This window comes from Sorex fumeus, unplaced genomic scaffold (genome assembly GCF_029834395.1).
Source record: "Sorex fumeus unplaced genomic scaffold, SorFum_2.1 ptg000006l, whole genome shotgun sequence".
Taxonomy (NCBI): Eukaryota; Metazoa; Chordata; class Mammalia; order Eulipotyphla; family Soricidae; genus Sorex; species Sorex fumeus.
Window position 1 is genome coordinate 59,550,623 of NW_026606063.1, and position 23,434 is coordinate 59,574,056.

The following is a 23,434-nucleotide window of genomic DNA, read 5'->3' on the forward strand; positions in this document are numbered from 1 at the left end:
CAGGAAGAATAATCAGTGGGTAACACAGGGGCTCTACCTTTTTTTCAATGTATTTCCCAGGGGTTGGGGACATAACAACCAATGCTCAAGGTTTGTTGCTGGCTCTGCACTTGGGGAACCAAAAGTGGTACTGGGGATTGAAACAAGGTCAGCCACACTCAAGGCAAGCACCTTACTGTCTGCACTGTCAGGCCCCTAGTCTTGAAAAGAAGCCTCCATATTTATTCCATAGAGACCGAACCAAACAAACAAGAGTGAATAAGGATTCCTTTCTCACCATGTCACCAGCACTGGTTGTTTCCAGACTTTTTGTTTGTTCTGTTTGTTTTCTCTATTTTTTGTTTTCGTTTCCAGACTTTTGATATGTGCCACTGTCACTGGTGTAAGACAGTATTTCATTGTTTGACTTGCATTTCCCTGATAAGAAGTGGTGGTGAACACTTTTTCACATGCACACAGCTGGCTGACAAATGAGAAGAGGCAACTGCATCTAAGGAAACGCTACGGATCCTCGGATCCTCGGTTCCTTTGTTGCTACAGAATGGCCTCTCTGATAACCTGGCACTTCTCAGTTTTGTGTCACGTTCCCTGAGTAACCACATTTGAAAGACTTTAAAAATAAATATCTGGGGCTTGATCCCCAGCACCCCATATAGTCTCCTGGATACCACGAGGAATAATTACTGAGCAAAGAGACAGAAGTAGCCCCCGAGCATCTCTAGGTGTGAACCAAAGTTACAAATTTTTTTCTAAAAATCAGTATCTACTCAGCCCACCTGCTTTTCCCTGAAGCCCCAAACAAGCAATCAAGAATTCTGAAAACAAACCAAAAAAACTTTATTTACAAAGTAAAAGTTAACACACTTTCATATAGAATGTTAATGCCGAGAGCAACTGGATTCTCTGAAATCTTTAAAACACTTTGACTTTTCTGGCTGGTCCATGGAGATTTGCACAGCCCCACCCTGCATCCCACCCCACCCCACTTGCTCTGCTGTAAAACCCATCACTGCTCCTTCGCTGGGTGCCCTGGCCATGCTTGCAGCAACACTGGGACGTCAGTGAGGTCACCCAGCCAGGATCACATAACCATTGGCTGTGGATTCCCCAGAAGCAAAGGGGCCAGCCTCAACAAGGCTCGCACGGGCATTTTCAGCTGCTTGAACTTGAAGAGGAGCTCAGCAAAGCTTGTACTTCCTACAAAATAAAAGAAAGAGGAAGTGGAAGAAAAGGTCACCAAATAAACTCAGCCATACAGCTCCTTGCAAGGAAAGCAGCAGATAATCCTACAGCAAGCTAGTTTCTTCCTCTGAAAACAATAATCGAAAGATACTATGTAAATTATGTATTTCCCTAAGGAGTAAAGTCTGACTTGATATAAAACTATACATGTTTTCTGTACTTTTAAAAAGCTGACCTCCAATAATCTGTGATACATCACTACTGTTTAACTATATTCTGCTGAAATATAAATAATAAATGTGCCTGTCTACCTTTATGCACCATAATTCACCCCCTTGATATTTCAGTAAAGAGGTACACCTGAGAAAGTGAAGTAACTGTGAAGCCACTCTCTTTAGAAGGCATTCATCTCCACCGCAGTCCCACAGTCTCCCCTGCCATTGCTGAGGAATGTGGGTGGGAGATAAGAGCCAGGAGATTCCAATGTTCCACCGAGGTCAAGTGATTGGAAGGAGGACCTATGGGTTCTAGTGGAGCATGCCTTTCCCTTTCACCTCCATCTCCAGACACCACCTCTTGGCTCTGTGTACTGCTTTTGGGGTAGGTTATATTGATGCCTGCATGCTTGCATCTATTCGGATGCGATTTAGGGAGAGCACGCCTCCCTGGCTCTGCCCAGTTTCCCTCCCCCTCTTGTTCTGCTCATGGCTGAAAAATAGGAGGGTGGGTTTGGAGGCAATCATGGGTAAGAAGCCACTGTTCCCAGGGCACTGTCCAGTTTTTGCTCTTTCTGTTTTAGATAGGCAAGTCAATCAGACCCCCAGAGCCAAAAGGGAAATCTATGCTTGTAACTGTTTCCTCTTCTGCCCGCATCACCTTCACCATGATAGGACTAAGTGTTGTATTAGGAGTATCAGGGTTCACGTCACTATAGTTTGAAGACCATCATCTAATTTGCAAAATTAATAGCCCCATTCCTACAACTACTACCCTGATCTCATTTTCTCACTCCTCTTACTCTGGGATCGCAACTACATCCATCTTCTAAGTTTTCAATTGTGTTCCACCTGTCTCATATTCTATTCTGTTTCCTTCATACATTATTCTGTGTTCAATCTATTTTCTTCACACCTGTCTTCCAACTCATCTGTCACGTCTAATATGCTAATTAATCCATATGCCAAATTCTTGAGCATATTTTTTAGTTCCAGGATGTCCATTTAACTGAGCCCAGACTTCTTTTTACATCCTCTACACCTCTATATCCTTGGAAATATGTCATTTTTATTTAGAAGTCCTGATCATACTAATATATGGTCACAGAGAATTATCTCTTTCTCTTTGTCAGATCTTATTAACTTTTTATTCAGTGCTGAATATTATGTATTAAAAATCATCTAGATTCTGGATTTACATCTTCCCTCCGAAAATGGTTAAATTTTCCTCTGTCACGCAAGTAGATCTCAAGTTTGGTAGCGGATGATTCTGGACCTGGTTATTGCTGTTTTACCTTCTCTCCTAAGGCTTGGTTCTGCCATTGTTTCACTGGAAAGGCCGAAAGCAGCCAGCCTCAGGCACTCCTACCTTAACAATCCGATGCTGGCATTCCTCAGCTCCGCCCTTAGTCTGCTTTGTACTGCTGGTACCTGAGCACCTTTTTACGCCACTAACCTCGGCTAGATTTCTTGCAGGCCAGCCCTGTGCACGAGCAAGCGAAGTTTTATTAAGTGCCTCAAGGCAAGCATGCAATCAGACCTCAGAGTAATTATTCCTCTATTTCCTCCTATTTGTGTTCCTGCTCCTCAAGTTCTGTCTCTGGTTCGGTCGTAAAACCAACCTCTGGCTGCTCTGGCCAGTGCTGCTACTGCTTTCTGCTGACTCTACTACTTGTGCTTGAACTAGCAAATGACTTTGGGCAAAATTAGGGTAAAGAGGGACTTTCCACAACAGGTTTCCTTTCCTAGGACTGAGCCCAGCCAGCAGGACTGTTACCATTTACCCTCAGCAGTGGTTTTATGGAGCCTATGTGGCTTTTACACTTGTTTTTGAGAAAGACTAAATCCAATAAAGCAATTCTGTCACAGCTATTACTAGCAGCCTTAAGATGGCGTCTTTCAGTCTGAGGTTTTCACAACAGCAATAAACTAGAAATGACACTCAACTTTAAGTTTAAATGATCAAATAAAGTAACCTCAACTTTCCTCAAAAGAATTCTTTTCAGTCTCAAGGTACTTAAAATTAACTGTATAGAATGATTCCATTTACTGGAAAAACTTCCTATTTGACGCTACATCCTGAAAAAAGTCAGACTCTAATATTTTAAATTCCCTCTTCAGAATTTTTTTGAACTTTATTTAAATATCATAATTGTTCATAATATAGTAGTTTCACACCTTCAATGTTCCAACGCCAATCCTACCACCAGTGAGACCTTCCCTCCTCCTGTTACCAGTTTCCCACCCAACCTCCAAAGCCTGCCCCCTTAGCAGGCACAAAAATGACTTATTTTATATTGCTTGCTCAAAAAAATGGTAAAAGGAATTACCAAAAAGTAGTTCAACAGAAGAAAATGTGTGAAAATTGTTCTCACAATGGTGTAATTGAAGTCAACGTCTGAGGTTAAACCGAGTTGTTTGTTTGCTGCTGTCTGTTGCTAGCTGTGCCTTCTGTGTTACTGCTTTTGCTCCTTTATTGGACTAAGATGCTACTTTCCCAACTATTTTGCTGCGCTCCTACTGGGCTGTCAGTATAGTGGGATTTGGAGGTGTTGTGCAGTTGCAAAGGCAGCCCCGTGCTCCCAGAGCACCAGGCGCTGTGGAACAAGGACCTCTCCTGAATACACTTAAGCATATATAGAATTAAGGATCTGCACATTTTATAAGCACCACGCTCTAACCAACTGTTCACCTTAGCATCTTTTAATCACAGAAATCAGATTATATGACTAAAGGAACAAGAAGTCCTCATTTTGAAAACCCAGAGTATATCTACTAGGGGGTGAGTGGGGGGGCGGCTAAAGAATCGGCACAGCAGGGGGGGTGTCTAGCTTGCACGTAACCAACTCAGGTTCAACCCCTGGCATACACGTGGTCCCCTGAGCACTAACTACCAGGTGTGATCACTGAGTTTTGATCTCTGAAAAATATCCCTCCTTTTCTGAATAGAAAGAAACGCGAAAAGTTTGCTAGGAGATGTTCTCGAAAATAACACCAAAAACATACGAAGACAAAATCTAAGGAGAGAAACAATCTCCCTAGATGTTCTTCCTATCGCCAGCCCGGAGACAGAGAGAGAGAGAGAGAGAGAGAGAGAGAGAGAGAGAGAGAGGTGCGGTTACCTTCGAGTCCGAGGGACGGCAGGTGCCTCGGGGTGGGCACCGAGTAGTAGACGAGGAAACAGGCCAACATGCTCAGCTGTGCGTCATCCCAGGGCTGTCCACTGAGGTAAGCCTGCACACTCGCATCTCCCCCAGCTGCGAGAGAAACACAGTCAGCGCGGAACTGAACCACCCCATGTGGACGGACAGACCTGAGGAACTTCATTGTGTGATCACAATAACAGAGCTCAGTGAACACACAGCCTACACCAGGCAGGCACCACGCTGGGCATGCAGACCTCCGTGGTAAAGTAGGGAGCGACAGAGGCACTGTAGACAAGAGCAAGATGACACAAACCCCGAGGTCCAAACAATTCCCAGAGCTGCAGGGATGGGATCCCTCTGCCACCCCCATATCCTTCTCTCTGGGATGGATACGTGGGGAATGACCTTAGCTCCTGGCCCCCTCACCAGGCAGGGCTGTGTCTCAAACTCTAACACACCAGAACCACTGGGGTAAAGCATCCCCCGAGTTTCGACACAGACAGCCCAGGGCAGCATTAGAGAAACCACATTTCTACCAAGGCCCAGGAGAGGATGCTGCTGCTCCAGGGAGCCCAGGCTGAGATCTGCTGGTCTACGGCAATCAAGGCAAGGATGGGAATGAGTTTGGGAGGCAAAGAATGAGAGGAAAAGAAGAGGAGCGACAAGCCCAGGAAGAAGGTCTGTTCTGGGGGAGAAGATAATTCAGGGTGGATAAAGTATAATCTCTTTTTTGGGGCCTCTTTGGGTCACACCCAAAAAGGCGATGCTCAGGGGATACTCCTGGTTCATGCACTCAGAAATTACTCCTGGCAGTGCTTGGGGGACTATATGGGATGCTGGGGATCAAACCCGGGTCGGCTTAATGCAAGGCAAACGCCCTACCCACTCCAGCCCCAAAGTGCACTTTCTGAGGAACAAATGATACGCAAAGAGCTGAAGAGGAAAACAGGTCACACACAACTATCAGTCATACGTTGGCTGATGGACACGTGGTAGTTTTTCTCCCCAACCCCACCCCCTAGCCCCAACACCCAGCTGAATCAAAACTTTCAAAGATTTTAGGCAGAGGATACATGGGTTTACTCTTCAGAAGACCATTCTGTGTCAGTCGATTAAAAAGTATGTGAAGGGAAATGAGAATAAAAGCAAGACTTTTTTTGGAATCTAAAGCAGCGGTGCAGGCAAAAAGTAAACATGATTTGATTCTAAGAAAGAAGCAACAGAATGTGATGGAGTGGACAGTGAGGGAGGGAAGGAAACTTTGAAAGAAAGGGGTGGGATGACTCCTATAACAGCCAATGAAGAAAAGGTGAAATAATGATGGCTATTGAGAACAATGTCACAGAGGTTAAAAAACACTGGAGATGGGGGTGGAGGGCGGGGGACGGGGGACGGGGGACGGGGGGGGGGGGTGCTAAAGAAACAGCACAGCGGGGAGGGTGTAGGGTGTCTAGCTTGCACGTAACCAACCCAGGTTCAACCCCTGGCATATACTGTGGTCTCCTGAGCACTACCAGGTGTGACCACTGAATGCAGAGCCACAAGTAAGCTCAGAGAACCATCAGATGAGGGCCCCCCACCCAAAACAAGCCTTGGGGGGGCCCAGTGATGTGGCTCAGGAGCACTGTCTTCCTGGCAGGCATGAGGCCCGAAGTTTCATCCCTGACACTGGCCAAATACAGTTTTTGAGAACTGAGTCTCACTCACCTAACTGGAAACATCAACTACAGACATTCTGGCTTGGAATTACGATTTTCCCCACTCACCAATGAAGAACAAAGGCAAACAGAAAAGTCCCAGTGTACCCGAAGACACAGGCACAATGTTATTACCTTGCAGCCACTGGTCCAGGGTATTATCAATGGTGCATTTTACAACAGGGAGGAATTCAGAATTCATGAAGAGGCCTCGCTTCGGGTGGTTCTGAAGCCGCTCCTGATGGCTTCGGGAGCTGAAAAACTCTAACACCAACTTTATCTGCCAAAGTTCCGATGTCTCAGACATTTCTCTTCTTCCCAGTCGTCTGACAGCCTTGAACAGGAAAAGCAATCCATTAAATGAAAGACAGAAATTGCTCTAACTACGCCTTCCACAGATGTATATACTAGAGCGTTCTGTATTTATTTTCTTTGACAGGGGTCACCCCCAAGGTGTGAAGGCGCTACACTACTGACTGTAGCCAATAGTGTATGTAATAGGAATAAAGCTCAGAGCCTTGCACAAACTACGCACGAGCTCTTCCATCTGAACTAATCCCATGGTCCTACTGTTTGCAGACATCAACCAAGAGATGACAAAGGGCAGAGGGAGGACGCTCTGTTCTGAGGTCACGTCCCCACAGATACACAGTCTGTTTCAATACGGTCCCAGACAAAAGGCTTCAGCCAAAAACAACGAAGACAAATGTGCTTATTCCTTGCAAAATGGCTCTGAAAAATGAAAACCCAATTGGTTGACTGCTAATTATCACTTTGGAATCCCGTGTTGGGTACAATGACAGGGCCGGCATCAGGCTGGGGATCCCAGGATCATACGGCAGAAACAGCTGTACTGGTAATACTGTGCTTAAGCTCCATCTGCAAAATCACCATTGCCACAGAATAACCATGGCTGCCCATGACTGAGAAGAGGAGACAAGTCTCAGCCAAGGACTTCTGGGCTGCCCAGAGGCAGAATATGGGACACGGCCAACGTGAAAACCATACAATTATAAAACCATCCACTCAAAAAAGAGGAGATGGAGATGGGCCTCACTGATAGTACGACGGGTAAAGCGTTTGCCTTGCACACGGCCAATCTGAGTTCCATCCCCAGTATCCCATATGGTCAACCAAGTACCACCAGGAGTGATTACTGAGTGCAGAGCCAGGAGTAACCCCTGAGCATCACTGGGTGTGACCCAAAAAGCCAAAAAACAAAACAAAACAAACAAACAAACAAAAAAAACAACAAGGGAGGAATGTCAAATAGTAATGGTATTGTGAGCCTGCTTGGTCATACTGGAACTAGTCTTTTAATTAAAGTTACGGAACACACTGCAATTTTCAGTTTTTAGTAAATTACCCACCACTTAAATGTATTTTATCACTCAGCTTTTACTAGATTGTTTTGCCCTCAGAAATTATTTTCTTAGAGTATAACGTAATAAAGGGGAGGGGTGCCTCTATCACCACTGACCCACAGCTTAGGGAGAAGGACAAAGAAGGAAGAAATCACGGCGGGAAGGAAGAAGATGAGAAAATAAAGTAATGGTGAACAAGGGTCGGGGCTTTAGTTATACTGGTGATGTGGGGGAGTGGTTATATTCAAAACACAGACTCAACAACATTGAAAGCATTACATCTACCTGTAACCACCAAGCTTTGTAATGTGTCTGTCTAAGGTGGAAGGTAGGGGGTGGCAGGGATGGCAGGGGTTGGGGATAAAGTCTGGGAACACTGGTGGAGGAAGATTGACAATGGTGGTGGGATTGGTAACTTAATTGTCAATTACTTTGTAAATCACAATCCTTTTAATTTAAAAAAATTATAATAAAAGAAATTATTTTCTTTGTTTAGATGGAGATAACTCTTATCTAAGAACTCATATTTACTTGAAGAGCTATTTAAATTAGATCCTGGACCTCATCTAAGAAACTGACTCAGGAGACAGGAAACATGATTTGAGAACCTACATTCTGAGGATTCCCCAGGTAAATTTTAGCAACAAACAAAACCACTGGCTTGGCTTCCCTGCAAATATGGATCTAGAAGATAGATATTCTTAAAAAGCTGTTATGCACTACCAAGAAGCTACCGTGAATAACAAGTCTGAGCCTTAAGGAGCTGTCAAGCATCATTACCTGTGTCACCCATTTTAGGGGTGTGTTCCGGAGAGAGACAGCAGGAGTGAGGCTCCCCAACAGAGCAGGGGATTAAACTTGGGGTCTCCTGCATGAGTCCCACACTGCTGAACTATTTTCCAAGTGCCCCTCCCCCCACCTTTTGTTTTAGAACTTTTAAAACAACAACATAAAATGAATTTCAGCTCCTTAATTCACTACACAGTGACGCTGTGATCTCTTCCAAGCTTAACCATGCAGGTACAATACACATTTACTGCCAGGGCTAGGGTCCTGCTCATCCGCTCCTCATCTATAGTCTTTTCCAGGAAGAGGGTTTGTCAGGAGGAAGATAAGAGACCATGCGAGGATGCAGGGGGAAGGAGGGTAAAAGACTCTTCTCTCCTCTCCAAGTTCAGGAGTGAGGGGGAAAGGGCTTGAGAATGAAAACATCAAGTAAGACAGCCCAGCAAGAGCATTCGGAATTCCCAGGCTTCCTAGGATATGTATACACTTTCAATTTTGATAGGGTTCTCTCTGTTGAATTCCCAAATGCAAATCAGAAACAAACCAAAAAAAAAAAAAAAAGATAGGGCCAAAAGAGAAAGTACAGCGGGGAAGGCGCTTGCCTTGTTTGCACCAGGACCAGGTTTGATCTCTGAACCATACATGGTCCCCTGAGTCTCACTGGGAGTAAGCCCTGAGCATTGCGGTGTGCGGTCCTCCCCCACCCACACCCCCTTTTCCCTCAGACAAAAGGCAGAGAAGCTTCACTGTTGAGTGTGATCTGAACTGCAGAATAGATCTCAACAAACCGAGGCAGTTCTTTGAGCCATACCTGATCCATCGCTATGTACGCAGGTAACATCTCTGGCGTCTCCTGAGTAACGCATTCATACAACACAGAAGAAAAGAGACCCAGAATTTCCTGTTTCTGTAAAAAGTAAAAAAAACTATTTGTAACTGTATATACAGCAATGAAGATTCCAAAACCAAGAAAGAATTATTGAGTACCGACTGTGGCCCATTTTTTCAGCTCTATAGGATAGAAAACGGGAGTGGTGGTGCAGGGCAGAGCAACAGTACAGAGGGGAGGATGCTGGCCTCACATGGGGTCAACAAAGGCTCAACTCCCAGCTCCCTACATGGCCCCCTGAGTCGCCAGAGATGATCCCTGAGCACAAAGTCAAGGGTAAGCCCTGAGCAGAGCTGGATGTGTCCCAAAACAAAATGAAAAAAAAAAAAAAAAAAAAAGTCTTATCCACCAAACCCAACTATGTAAAAAAAGCTAAGTCACTTCTTCAATCAAGATTGAAAGTTATTAAATTTAATTTTATACTATGGGAAATCTGATTTTGCTCAACTCCAACTATCCTGTCTCTGGGGCAGGACATCCACCTCAAAGGTAGATACAGACATGAATTTTTGTGGTGGCATCCACAGAAATAACAACAAATTGTAGTCTCAGAGCTGAGCAGCAGATCATGTAGTATATACCTGACCCATGTTCACAGCAGGTTTACAGAAATATTCAGCAAAGGAGAGGAGAGCTGGATCAGAAGTGAAGGCTGAAATCGTTTCAGGCTGCAACAAAAACAATGATAATAAAGATTAAGATAATAATAATAAAGAAAATAAAGATAATAAGATAATAAAGATTATTTCCTTATTGCTTGCATTGTATAGTTTTAAGAAACCTACTTTCTTTTCACACAATCATTCCACCAAAACCAAGGTTCTACAAACTTATGAGAACCACATCAACTGTTCTGCCAAGAAACTTTCTTGCACACAGTAACACGAGCTACTGATTAATCAAAAGGCCAATATTTTTTTTGAAGTCCTATGCTAGTAAGTTGCCTAAAAAAATAAATTTAAAAAGATTCCCCCTTCCTTCTAATAGTTTACATTAAATAAAATGTAAAATATTAGAATTGCTTTTGGAACAGTAAGAGGGAAAATCTATCACTCAAGACAGTCACAAAAGGATAAAAATTCTGATAATTCACCTTCATGAGATATATCAAGCAGTCCAAATCATAGACACAAATCACAGACATTAAACAGTGGCTGCAGAGACTGGGGAGTGAGCAGAATGAGGACTGTGACTAATGAGTACCGGGTTTGGGCTTTGTGAGACTTAATGCTGAAGACTGAAAATGGAATACTCTGGCACCGCCAACTTTCCACAACCAAACTCATGTCTTAAAACCTACTTTCTTACAAACTGGACTAGGATTTTTGAGATGAGGGCTTCTAATGTATCAAAGAAGCAACAGTGCTAACTTAATTTAAAATTTACCCAAAAATCCTTCAAAAGTATTTCATAGTCAGCCTATCAAATACTGTCTAACAAAATTTATTGATGCGCACCGTCTATTTAAGCCATGAACATTAAACTGAGGCTCAATCCTAAGTAAGTGGCCTAAAAGGAAAAAAGGCAACCGTGTTCAAGAGAAAGCTTGAACTTATACCTGCAAGGCCCCGAATCTGATCCCCTTTCTGAACATCACATCCCACCCACCCACCACCACTGAATGTGGCGCCCTCGGCCCCAGCATGGAACTGTTTCAGGTCTGCAAAGCAAAGTCTAATCCTGCCACAGGTAACCCCCATGTCTCAGAGCACCACCAAGCATCCCTGACATGGGATGTTAAAACAGCCCTGGGGATGCAGCACAGCGGGAAAAGGCTTGTTTCACATCCCTGGCACCAAATAAATGAACTGGTATCTCCAGAGTAGGAAACTACTCTGTTAACACAGAGTTAACACAGTCCTAGACCATTCACAATCCTAGACCATTCACAGTCCTAGACCATTCACCTAGAAATTCTAACATAACTAATATTTAGATATCCTGACTATGGGCTGGAGAGATAGTAGAGTGGGTAGGGTATTTGCTTACATAGAGTTGACCAAGTTCGACCCCCAGAACCTCATATGGTCCCCTGAGCACCACCAGGAGTGACCCCTGAGCACAGGGCCAGGAGTAAGCCCTAAGCATCGCCGGGCATGGCCCAAGAACAAAATTAAAATAGATACACTGACTACTTCAGAAGTTGCATCTCAAAGTGTCTTCAGTATAAATACATTTGCTCATGTAATTCCTGAAAACCAGGGCTAAGTTCAGAAACAGGAGAGAGGTTAGAGTATATACTCCTAGGATTGGAAACTCAGTTTGAGATCTCAGTGCAGGCCAAAACATGCACTAACCCTCATGAAAACAAGACTGTCTGTGTGCTCCTTTAACAATGTATTTATTTCAATTATAATGTGCTATCAAACTATATAAAAATAATGAACACATAGAATAGCTTGGGCATCATTTCATGCTTACCAAGCGGGATCAACAAACTGTGCTTTAAAAATGGAGGGTGCGTAGCCTGGAAGCAGGGTGAGAGGCCCCAGGCTGAATGTCCAGTGGCCCCCTATAGTCCAAGTTCAATCACCAGCACAAGCACAATGTCCGACACCGCAGCATCAAGCACAACCATCAAATGCAACTAGTGAGTGAGTGAGTGCTACCTAGCAAAAGCCCTTTTTTATTGTTTTCACAAATTAAGTACATCTTCACAGGTCTGAGAGTCAGTAAGTATAATTTTTAACATGACTTATTTTGGGGGGAGGTGGGAAGCATTATGTTGGATGTTCCTTTGGCTAAATGTTAAGAGAAATGGCCACAGCACGTGCTTTATGACAACCACTAAAACAGCAAAGAGACCCATCATCTTTGCAATACACAGCACTGGACAGAGCAGCTGCTCCTCGGTGGTGCTACAGATCAAGAGGGAAAGGCTCGTGGGCCTTGGACCATTCCTTCTCCTCCTTCAGCATCTATTGATCAATACTACCTTGAAAGCCCGAGCTTCCGAGTTTCTGTTTGCAACAGTCTGGGCCAACAGACTCTGCCACCCCATTGGATCTTCCTTGTAGGAGAGCTGACCCGCTCTGAGCTTCACATACAAAACCCCGTCCTTGGAAAGGATGGACCTGAAAGAAATCATGCAGGAATTTAATGCGAAGTTATCTGGGAAATTCTCATCTAGGAAATTCTTGATTGGAAACACAGCACTATCGCAAAATCACTATCCCAGCACTATCACTTCAAAGAATGAGTATTGAGTAAAAATAAAATGTTTCTCAATGAACACAGTTATTTGGGATTTGATTTCTAAAGTTAAATGTTCACTTTCTAATACAAACTCTCCTTCAACGACTTAGACCACTTTATTCTCAGCCCCACCCAAAGTCTACATATCATCTTGGGTAAGATTAAAAACTGATGCCAACCATTTGCAGTAACAACGCACAACCAGAAAGATCCTGCAGTGGGTAAGAGCTTGAACACAGCCCACCCAGCATCCAACATGATCCCTGAGTGCAGAGCCAGGAGTAAGACCGGGTGTGGCCCCCAAACAAACGAAATGTAAATTCGATCCTCCCTTATATTCACTTCACAGATACATCTGAAAAATTCAATGTACTTACTTCAAGTGCTGGGTCCCCTTGCTCAAGTCTATAAGCAATTCCCAGTATCGTGGACCTTTAACTTTTACCTGCCAGATACAGTGAAAGCCATTAATTCAAAAGGAAGTGCTAAGCACACACAGACACAGACACACAGACACACACACTCACACACACACACACACACACACACACTCACACACACACAGCCCATGTTTACTCACATAGACATCATATCCAACTCACCTGCTTTAAAAGATGGAGTTCTGGAAGGAGTGTAGGAGCCATCAGCTCTTCTTTGGTTTGTTCGTACCACTGTGTGCCCTTTACAAATGTTAAAGAAGAGACTCAGAGCAGCAACAAGTAAGAAACTTGCACTTGGAGCAGAGGGTTGTGCACAGAGGCTGGGGCACAGGCTCTGCATGCAGGAGACCTGGGTTCCATCCCCACCACCTCACAGTTCCCTGACATCTAGCCAGAAGCAACCCAGAGCACAGAGCCAGGAGCAGCCTCTGAGCATATCTGGATGTAGCCCCAAAAAAGAAAATACAGATTACATTGGGCTTTCCCTTCTCTGAAGCTTACAGAGTCCATTAAGTGAAATCAAAACCTCTCTGACACTCAGACCTTAAAGGACCCTACAGTCCCATGTTGGCCTTCCATCACCCTCTTCCTCTTCAAGCCCTGCACAGCATAGTCAGCTGTACCAGAGAGCTACACGCCCAAGGCCTGGTGTTTCTGCACATGCTCAGCAGCAGACACACCCCACTCAGCTGGAAACCCCCAGCCCAACACCATGGCGACTACAGTCTATTTAAGAACGACAACGTGGGGCTAGAGCAATACCACAGAAGGTAGGGTGTTTGTCTTGCACAAGGCCGACCCGGGTTCAATTTCCAGCATCCCATATGGTCTCCTGAGTACCGCCAGGAGTAATTCCTGAGTGCAGAGCCAGGAGCAACCCCTGTGCATCGCCAGGTGTGACCCAAAAAGCCAAAAAAAAAAAAGTGACATTGCTGGGGATTGGAGCAGCTGGTAGGGCATTTGCCTTTCATGTGGCCAACCCTGGTTTGATACTCAGCATCTCATACGGTTCCATGAACACAGAGCCAGGAGTAAGCCCAAAGCATTGCTGGATCTGTCCCACACGCCCACCCCCCCATGCCTCCCGCCAAAAGGAATGACAATGCCACCCCATTTTTTATGACCAAAGCCTAGAAGTTAAAAGGTCTGTGACCGTTTCCTGGTAAGCAAGGAACAAAGAAAGATGACTTGTAATCTAAGTGTGCCGAACCTAACTAACCAAGCATATCTCTCATCAAATACACCATCTGGTCTTTAAAGCAATCAACTAACAAATCAAAGAATAGCTAAAACTCAATCTGTTCCCAAGAGCACTTATTATTACTCATGTAATGTGAACAGGGACGTTTTCAAACTCCAAGCTCTAAGGACCAAAGAGCAAATAATAATCTCCAAAACATGTTAGCCCCACAGGTTCAGTGAGTCTAAACGGCCTGGGAGGACATACGAGTACTCGGCAGGCTTCGTCTTTGGGAGAGTCCAACTTACTGCTGTCATCTTTCAAAGAGCCACACTTGAGAAAATAGTGCCAAGAGGGATTCAAATACAAAAGGCGAGAGGAGGCTTACCTTGTAGGTAACTTCTAAGAGGGCATAGCAGGGCGTGTTTGTATCGACATCCACAGGGACCAGAAGTCTCGGCTCGGCAGCCAGCACGTACAGGTGCCGGAGAGCCTGCAGGTGATACCTGGACAGGAAACACAGAAGAGCTGACAAACAGGACCCAGCTGTTGGGGTCTCTGTCTCCAGTCTGTTGAGAATGCTGAATCAAGACAGAGGCCACAGTAGTCTCTCGCTATGACAACAGCCCTAAAGGAAGGTGAAACTCGACGGAAAAGTAAAGGAGAAATTCTCTTGACCTAGCCATTAAGTTTTCTCCGATACAAAATTTATAGGAAAGATCAGTTCTCCAGTAGCTTTTCTCATCAATGTAGTCAAGTTCTAAGGGATTTACAACTAGTTCATTCTTCTCTGTTGTTGTTTTTGAGCAGGGAAAGTAAGAGTCAGTTTTTCTCCAACACTCCTATCTACCAAGATATATACCTCCTAAAACAGAATAGCAAAAATTAATGGATAGGACTGTAACAGTATTTTTCTTTCTGTGTTTTGAAACAATGCTTCAAACTCTGATTTTTTTTTACCTCAGAATTTAAATATACATTTATCACATTTTTAAGATTCCATGAAAGGATAAAATAAGATTTCTAATTTTGTTATCTTTATTTTAGTTTGGGTGGGAAGGGTTTTTTATTTATCTAAAATAAAGATAACAAACCTACCCTTCCCACCCAAACCTACCAAGTTTTATATATCTAGCAAAAATAAAATCAACAAAGGCCAAAAATACCTGGTTTTTGTTACTTTATATAAAGACTTTTTGGTGCTTATTACCGAATTGCGCTATTGCAAATAGCAAAGGCAACTGCTGCTGTGATGACCAGTATATGAACATGATTGTCTGCTGTGCCCACTAATGAATAACCAACTTCAATGACTCCAAACATCTTTTCTAAGCTGACAAGCAAGGGATCACAAGTCAGAGACATGAAGTTAACAATAGCCTTCAATGCTGCCCATCACCAGGTTTGGAGTTCAAGTCAGGCTGCTTTTGCAGAAGAGTGATTTTTCTTTTATCATTGGATCTGTATCATGAGGGTTTAAACATGATGATATCATCATTGCCACGGGAGCTCCACATCCAGGCAGGTGTCAAAGCTGCCTCAGGACAGCACTATGGTCACTGGAACCTACAGGGGTGACAGTCTCGCTGTGGTTCTCTGCGCTCTACAATGCAGAGCTTCTGTATTTTCACAGACTGTTTTGTTTCTGACGTTCTACCTTTCAGGGTCACTTCTGAATTAATTATTTTTTGGGGGGCTATACGATTTTCCTTGTCTCTGCTGTCATTTATGAAATCTTCAAGCACTCATTAAAAAGGAGGAAAGCAAAGGGGTTCGGAGAGATAGTACAGAAGTTAGGGCACTTGCCTTACACAAAGTCAACCCAGGTTCAATTCCTGGTATCCCACAAGGTCCCCAAGTACTGCCAGTAGTTCCTGAGCATTGTCAGGCATGGCCCCAAAACAAAACAAAACAAAAAAAGGGGGGGGGGGAAGGATTTACGAAGACACTGACACTAAATCAGACGAATTCCTCTCTTGGAATGAGACAATTCGATTATAAAGCCTCTTGTCTTCAATTTGCTTCTTTTGGGTCCTGTTTCTTTGCTTCATAAATTTCCCCCTAAAGACATCATTGTGGGGGTATGGTGCCGCCAGCAGGTCAATCTGTACCTGTGAGGTGAGTGCATTAGCAGCCTGATGGCACCTTCAGACTTCCAGATACCCCAAATTGCTGCTGTGCCTTTGGCCAGACCCCAAAACCTTGGGGCAAAGTTTACCAAGAAAGTAAACGGCCAAAAGTTAGGTATGTGGGACACACACCCACAAACCACCTCTGGCTCAGCTATATAATTGGAGGCATGGCCTCTCTGGTTCCTGATTGAACTGCTCAATGGCCATGATCCCAGAGACTCAGAAACTAATCTCGAAACCCAGCGGCTTTTGGCAGAAATGCTTCCTGTCCCTGCAGTAGGTTACCGGTGCTGGGCCAACCCAGGTGGGAATAGGTTTCATGCCTTGGCCTGTTCCCTTTGGCGGCCCAGTGGCCACCATCCTCCAGAGGCCACTGGACAGTCAGGTTTGGGCCCGCAGTGACGAGATGCGCAGGGCCTCATGGGATAGAGGTGGAGCCAATCCTGTCCTCTCCAGCCTGAGACTCCAAGTCATCGCCCACGAACTGTCTCTCTGGCTCCGGATCAAGCTGCTTAAGAGCCATGATCTCAGAGGCTCAGAAACAAATCTCGAAACCCAGTGGCTTTTGGCAGAAATGCGTTGAACCCCACAGTAGGTTACTGTTGCCGGGCCACCCCAGAGGGGAAAGGGTGTTGTCATTCCGCCTGATTCCCCCTGGCAGTTCAGTGGCCGTCATCCTCCAGAGGCCACTGGACAGTCAGGTTTGGGCCCACAGTGACGAAACTTATTGGGCCTCATGGGATGGAGGTGGAGCCGCTCCTGTCCTCCCCGTCCCAACGAGACCCCAAGTTATCATCCATGAACAGCCTCTCTGGCTCCTGAACAAACTGCTTAACGGCCATGATCCCAGAGACTCAGAAACAAATCTCGAAACCCAGCAGCTTTTGGCAGAAATGCATCGAACCCCACAGTAGGTTACTGTTGCTGGGCCACCCCAGAAGAGAAAGAGTGTTGTCCCTCCGCCTGCTTCCCCCTGGTGGCTCGGTGGCCGTCATCCTTCAGAGGCCATTGGACAATCAGGTTTGGGCCCCCAGTGTTGAGACATTTTGGGCCTCACAGGATGGGGGTGGAGCTGGTCCGGTCCTCCCCACCCCAACGAGACCCCAAGTCATCGCTCACGAACGGCCTTTCTGGCTCCTGATCAAATTGCTTAATGGCCATGATCCCAGAGACTCAGGAGCAAACCTTGGAACCCAGCAGTTTTTGGCAGAAATCCCTCCAGATTTAAGTTAAAATTTTGGAATTTCAAAATCACGCGGCCACTACTGCAGCCATGCGACATCATGTTATTCATAACCAGCAACAGGAAACAAATTGTATACTGTTGCCTTTTCAGCAGATCTGAGTGCTGGGGTAAAATCTCAAGTAATAACGGTGGGTCTGGTGTCAAAATATTGAATGTGATCAAAGGAGAGAGAGTAATGTGGAAATCATCTGCCCCACAGGTAGGGGGAGGGTGTTGGATGGGGTATACTGGGGTTTTGGTGGTGGAGATTGGGCACTGGTGACGGAACGGGTGTTTCATTGTATGACCGAGACTTAGACCCGAAAGCTTTGTAACTGCTCTCACAGTGATTCAATAAATAAAATTATAAAAAATTTTAAAAAAAGTAAGGTGGAGTTCATGCACAATTCAATCAGCTAACCAGTGACTGAATAAATAGCAGTACTCCTACATAAAAAACAGCGCAGAGTCTTATGCCCGCCTTATGCCCCCGCGCCTGGCCGTCCTCGCCGGGGCCCCTTGGAGGGGAACGGGTTGAGTTTTCCTCCCCGCCCCGACCAGGGCTCCGGCAGCACAAGACCTCCAGAACCAGCCACTACCATGGTGGGACTACTCTCCACACACATGAAAGTACCGGCAGAGGAACAAAGGCACACGGATCCCGGAGCTGAGATCTCCAAGCCTACTCGGATCGGGGCTGAGCATCCTCCACCCAGATCCTCCAAATTCCAGTAGGCGGAGGTCACACCCACCAACTGACCCCCTGGCGCCGTGTAATTCCATCAACGGCCAAGACCCAGAGACTAGAAAACTCAGCTCCTGGAAGCACGCATTTGCGGCTGCGCGACATCATCTTATTCTTACTCTGGACAACCTGGTAGGCTATCGAATGTAACCTGCCCACACAGCAGAGTCTGGCAAACTCCCCGTGGCGTACCCAATATGCCAAATACCAGTAACAATGAAGGGTCTCATTCTCCTAACTCTGAAAGAGCCTTGAATATGGCACTTTAAAAAAAAAAAAATCTCAGGGCTAGGACGAAGGAGACGTTACTGGGGCCTGCTTGAGGCAATCGACAAATAACAGGATGGTTGTGATTGTGATACATAAAAAAAATTTTTTAAAAAAGACATCATTGTTTGAATGACTTCTGTATTTAGAGCAGGTCCGCTCTTTGGAGACTGATGAAAGACACGGAAGTCAGTCAATGTCCAAGATTCTCTTCTAAACTAAAACTTTGCAAGCGGAACTTTAAAAAAGACTTGGCCAGAGAAATAACTAAGTTAATACAGCTATATCGGAAACCAGTCCCCAGAACCAGAACACAATCCAACAGTCCCTTCAGGAACGGAAGCAAGAGCACTCTGAGGCAGACACACTCACCGGTTGTCAGTGCTGTGAGCTGGGAAGTGCGGGTACAGGGCACACAGGAGAGCGGCAATGGAGGAGTTGGACGTGCTCAAGGAGTACCTGCAAAACAGGGAGGGGCAGCAGATGGACCCACCACACAAACTCGCAAAGCGTTCATTCTAGAACCAGGAAACGGGTCCTGGGGCAGGCATGCTGAGGAAATGTCTTGAAGCAAATGTGCTAATGACGTGAATGTTTCACTTTCCAGTTGGTCTTTGAGTCCTACTTTTTTTTTTTAAATATATTATTTACATGTATTTTGCCACAAATAAAACTGAAAAATAGATATGAAAGTGAATAGAATAAATTTTTATCATATTACAGAGGTATTAAAATTTTATATTATAAGGAAATAAAATTAAAAGGGTGCTGAACTAATGGGAGAAGTAAAAATAAAAATCACAGTAAGAGATCATCAGGTGGGAAAATTAAGAATATAATACCAAATACTGACAAAGATGGAGAGCAAATGGAACATTCTATTCCATTTGGTGGGTGTGGAAAATTCTGCAAGCACTTAGGAGCATTGGTGGTACTATTTATCAGTATCAGGGATTGAAATTAATCACCCATAGGAAGTCAAATGCCCTACCCAGTGTACTATCTCTCTGGCCCAAGCCAGAGAAGTGAGGTGGTAGTCAGAAATTGGAAAGCAGGTTAAAAAAAAAAGTTGTAAACTAAAAAAAAAAAATCTCAGAATCTGGTGACTGATACTGCTCGTGGCCTTTTGGAGAAAGTGGTCAAATGGAAGGGTCAAATCATTAAACAGCAGGGAGCAGGAGGTGCTTCACCCAAACACTGATAAACAGGACAAAATGGAATTTAAAAAGAAAAACCTTTCAGTGTTAACAGTATCTCTTGCTAGTCAGAATGGAAGCTTAGTGTCTCTTCAAGATAAAAATGTCACTCTAGCACTGGCAGAAAAAAGTCCAGCCTCAAGACTGTTCTCAGAGGGATGGCGGCAACTGAGTCAGGCCAAGTAGGCCTGGCTGCCTAGATCTCTGGAGCTAGGCTGGATGGGAACAGACCGAGTCCCGGTCCTGTCAAAGGTCCAGCACTGTCAAAGGTCCACCACCCACATTCAGCTCCCACTGCTGCCAGAGAAAAGGCCCAGCTTCAGAAACAATCTCAGAGAGGCCAGAGAGACACCTACAGTTGATCATGCCAGTTCCAAAGTCCCTGAAGCAAACAGCTGCACATGCAACCACACAATACCTCCAAACTTCACAGAGCTAACAGGCCAGGAGAAACAATAACATCAGAAGGAAACACTGAGCAGAAGCCCACTAAGCTTAATGAGTAAAACCAATCAATTAACACAGAAGGTCCAACTTACACCTAACAGTTAATAAATCCTCAGACCATGACTTTAGCAACATCATTACGAGATGTATGTTGTAAAAAGGAATATAAAGTAAATTAATTAGAACCTGCTAAAGTTATCCTCTCGGAAAGCCGAGCAAGCTACCAAGAGTATCTCGCCTGCAAGGCAAAGCCTGGCAAGCTCCCCGTGGCATATTCATTCAATATGCCAAATACAGTAACAACAAAGTCTCACAATTTGTTGTGAGACGTTACTGGTGCCCGCTCGACAAATTGATGAACAATGGGAGGACATTGCTACAGAGCTAAAGGAACAGGCTTCGAGGGGTGGATGGGAAACTAAGGACACTGGCATAGGGACGGGCATATTGGTGGTGGAACTGGTGTTGGAATACTGAATACCTGAAACAACTACATTGTGAGCAACTTCGTAAATCACGATGTTTAAATAAACCTACAAAACTTGTCTTAAATATCACTCTAAGGTAAAGGTAAAGGCCCTCCCGTTGATCGTCGATTTGCTCGAGCGGGCCCAGTAACGTCTCCATTGGAGACTTTGTTGTTACTGTGTCTGGCATATTGAATACTCTCGGTAGCTTGCCGGGCTCTCCGAGAGGGGCGGAGGAATCGAACTAGGGTCGGCCATGTTGGCCGCTTGTAAGGCGAACGCCCTACCCGCTGTGCTATCGCTCCAGCCCTAGACTCACAAATTAATCTCCAACAGAGCAGCCCACTGTAGATGTCTCCAGACCTTGCACCAGGTTGATTCCACCGGGGGCCTCAGATGGGAGCAGGCATTGTCCCTCCACCTGCTCCAAATGAACCCTGGCAGTCGCAAACCTCCAGAAACCAATCACCGCCACGCTCATGGCCGACCGATCTAGACAAGCTCATCCCGGGCCCCCCACGCAAGGAATGAATCCACTAAAAAACCCAGGTATGCAGGCCCAGTGACTGAAAACTACAGGCCTCAAGGAACTGGGAATGGGCCGTCCCGATCTTCCAGGGTCCTGGTTATCACGCTCACAAGCTGCCTCCGGGTACCATTTAAGCACAGAAGTGGCCATGATCCCGAGACTCAGATGAATCTCCGAACAGAGCAGTTTCCTGCAGAGATGTCTCCAGATTCTAATTATTTAAAATTTTAGAATTCCAGAAGCACACTATTTTTTAAAACTGTTTTGTTGAATCACTGTGAGATAAGACCCTTACAGACATCTCGTACTACTCATAACAAGCAATACAAAATAATAATGGTGATGGGAAGGAGTAATGGTGGTGAGACTGGTGTTGAAATATTGGATGTAATCAATTATTGTGAACAACTTTATGAAATAAAATATAAATACATAAATAAATGTGACTCCAGTGAATCTTGACATGAAGTCATTTGAATATATATACATAATTTGCTTACCTTCCTCCTCCCAAAAACAGAAGTCCAAGGGCCATGTGGTGGGCTAAGTGGAAACCGTAATTCATTTCACCACCTGTTTTCATGTGCAAAAAGCGACAAATCTGCAAAACCTTCAAGTTCCCTGAGCCAGCCATCACCATGGCAAGAGACAGAAGCACCACACTCAGACAGGTTTCTAGATTGTAAGGTCCTGTCTGGAAATGCCAAGATGAAAAAAAAAAAAGAAGAAAGAAAAAAAATGCAAAGATGATTATAAATAAAGTAGATAAGTGAAAGATACAACTGCTGTTATCACACTTCTCTTTATTATCAAAGTAAATCTGCGAGCATTAGAAAACTTCAAATATTTTTAAATGTTTATGATTTATGAAAATAAACTACTTTCTCTGTAATGAAATACATATTCAATGTAGAAAATGCAGAAGAGTATCAAAAAAGGAAATAATAATTACTTGAAAATTATTCTTCAGATAGAGGAGCTGTTAACATTTGGCTTTTTTCTCTCCAAGTCATTTCCTGTGTCTAGTCTTACATCAAATAAGATTATATATTATTCTTAACCTTTTGAATCTATATAGGAAAAGTCATAAAAAATTCTTAAAAGTACATGATTCTTTACAGCTCCAGTGCAGTTCCACTGTACAATGACACATGATTATGCCATAATCAACCTAAAAAAATTTTAGACAAAATATTGCCAGAGTGGCACACCCAAGTGCTACCCGGGGCCAGCCCTGGCAGTGTTGAGAGGACCATAGGGTGTCAGAGATGAAACTGTGGTCAGTTGCATGCAAGGTCTCAGCTTCAATGTGCCTCAATGAACCCCTGCACTATCTCTCCAGCATTATTTTTTGACTTTCTGATGTTGCCCATTTTTTTTTTCATATTATAAATAACCTTTGCAGAGATCTGTGTGGTTTTTACCAAAAATAAAATATTGTAAGCTTGCATTCAGAAAAGAAATAGCTCAAAAGAAGTTCCAACTTTACTAACTACTACACATTTCTCAAAAGCACATTACTAATCTTCAATCCTGAGAAAAAAAGAACTGCATGTGGAATGATGGCCCGTGAAAGTTCGTCTTTCTTACTTATTCTCCAGCCACAAGAATTGGTACCTTGTACATTAAGGGCATTTATATGAAAATATGATTTAATATCTGGGATAATTTATTATCCCAGTACAAAAATGCAAAGACAAAGCTTCAAATTTCCCAAATTTGAATCTAAGTTCAAACAGCACAGATATTTGACAGTACAGAGGGTGCCTGAATTATCAGAGAATTATTTTTACATTTAATTTTCTACCCAAGGAAAATCATAAAAGACTTACTACAGAAGCATTGGGTGCAGACAAATATGTCATAAAATCTTTTGCAAATTTATGCTGGGGGGGAGAGAAAAAAAATTCCAAGTTATAAAAGCATGAAAACATGTTATTAAAAAGAGGACAAAGCAGTAAATTAATCCACTTCTTACCAAACAGTTAAATGCAGATAAATTCTCTGATCCAGCAAACCGAAAGCCCAGAGACAAGCAGGCTCCTGCGATGATGTAGACGTGTGCTTGTCTGAAAACAGATGATTCAAGATTCACTGCCACGATTTTGCTTAATGACGTACCATTATTATCATAATCTGGGACAAAATTAACAAACATCCCGAGCCTCTCAGCAAGTCTGCATGTTTCTGGGAATGAATATCCTCTTGTGCCTTTAACTCAGTAAGCAGACCTGGGTGCTGCTCTCATCAGCAAAAGTACCATGTGTGCCTCCCAATCAAGGGTGCCACCTGCCTACAGGATTCCATACACAGCAGAAAGAGATGACTTTTA

The 23,434-nt window shown here is 44.2% G+C and overlaps 1 protein-coding gene across 2 annotated transcripts in view; it reads right to left on the reverse strand.

The window, feature by feature from the left end:
• Nucleotides 1-813: 813 nt before the first annotated feature.
• The window catches only part of ANAPC1 (anaphase promoting complex subunit 1), an 83,016-nt gene continuing 60,395 nt past the window's right edge, over nt 814-23,434 (reverse strand). For both annotated transcript variants that reach the window (XM_056128790.1, XM_056128800.1), the window contains 13 exons: nt 23,081-23,171; nt 22,935-22,988; nt 21,603-21,796; nt 18,836-18,922; nt 14,483-14,600; nt 13,077-13,154; nt 12,852-12,919; nt 12,215-12,353; nt 9,861-9,947; nt 9,202-9,297; nt 6,376-6,574; nt 4,520-4,654; nt 814-1,197 (listed from right to left, as the gene is read on the reverse strand). In XM_056128790.1, the coding sequence (XP_055984765.1) occupies nt 1,082-1,197; nt 4,520-4,654; nt 6,376-6,574; nt 9,202-9,297; nt 9,861-9,947; nt 12,215-12,353; nt 12,852-12,919; nt 13,077-13,154; nt 14,483-14,600; nt 18,836-18,922; nt 21,603-21,796; nt 22,935-22,988; nt 23,081-23,171 (1,462 nt within the window). In that variant the 3' untranslated portion in view covers nt 814-1,081. The remainder of the gene's footprint in view (nt 1,198-4,519; nt 4,655-6,375; nt 6,575-9,201; nt 9,298-9,860; nt 9,948-12,214; nt 12,354-12,851; nt 12,920-13,076; nt 13,155-14,482; nt 14,601-18,835; nt 18,923-21,602; nt 21,797-22,934; nt 22,989-23,080; nt 23,172-23,434) is intronic.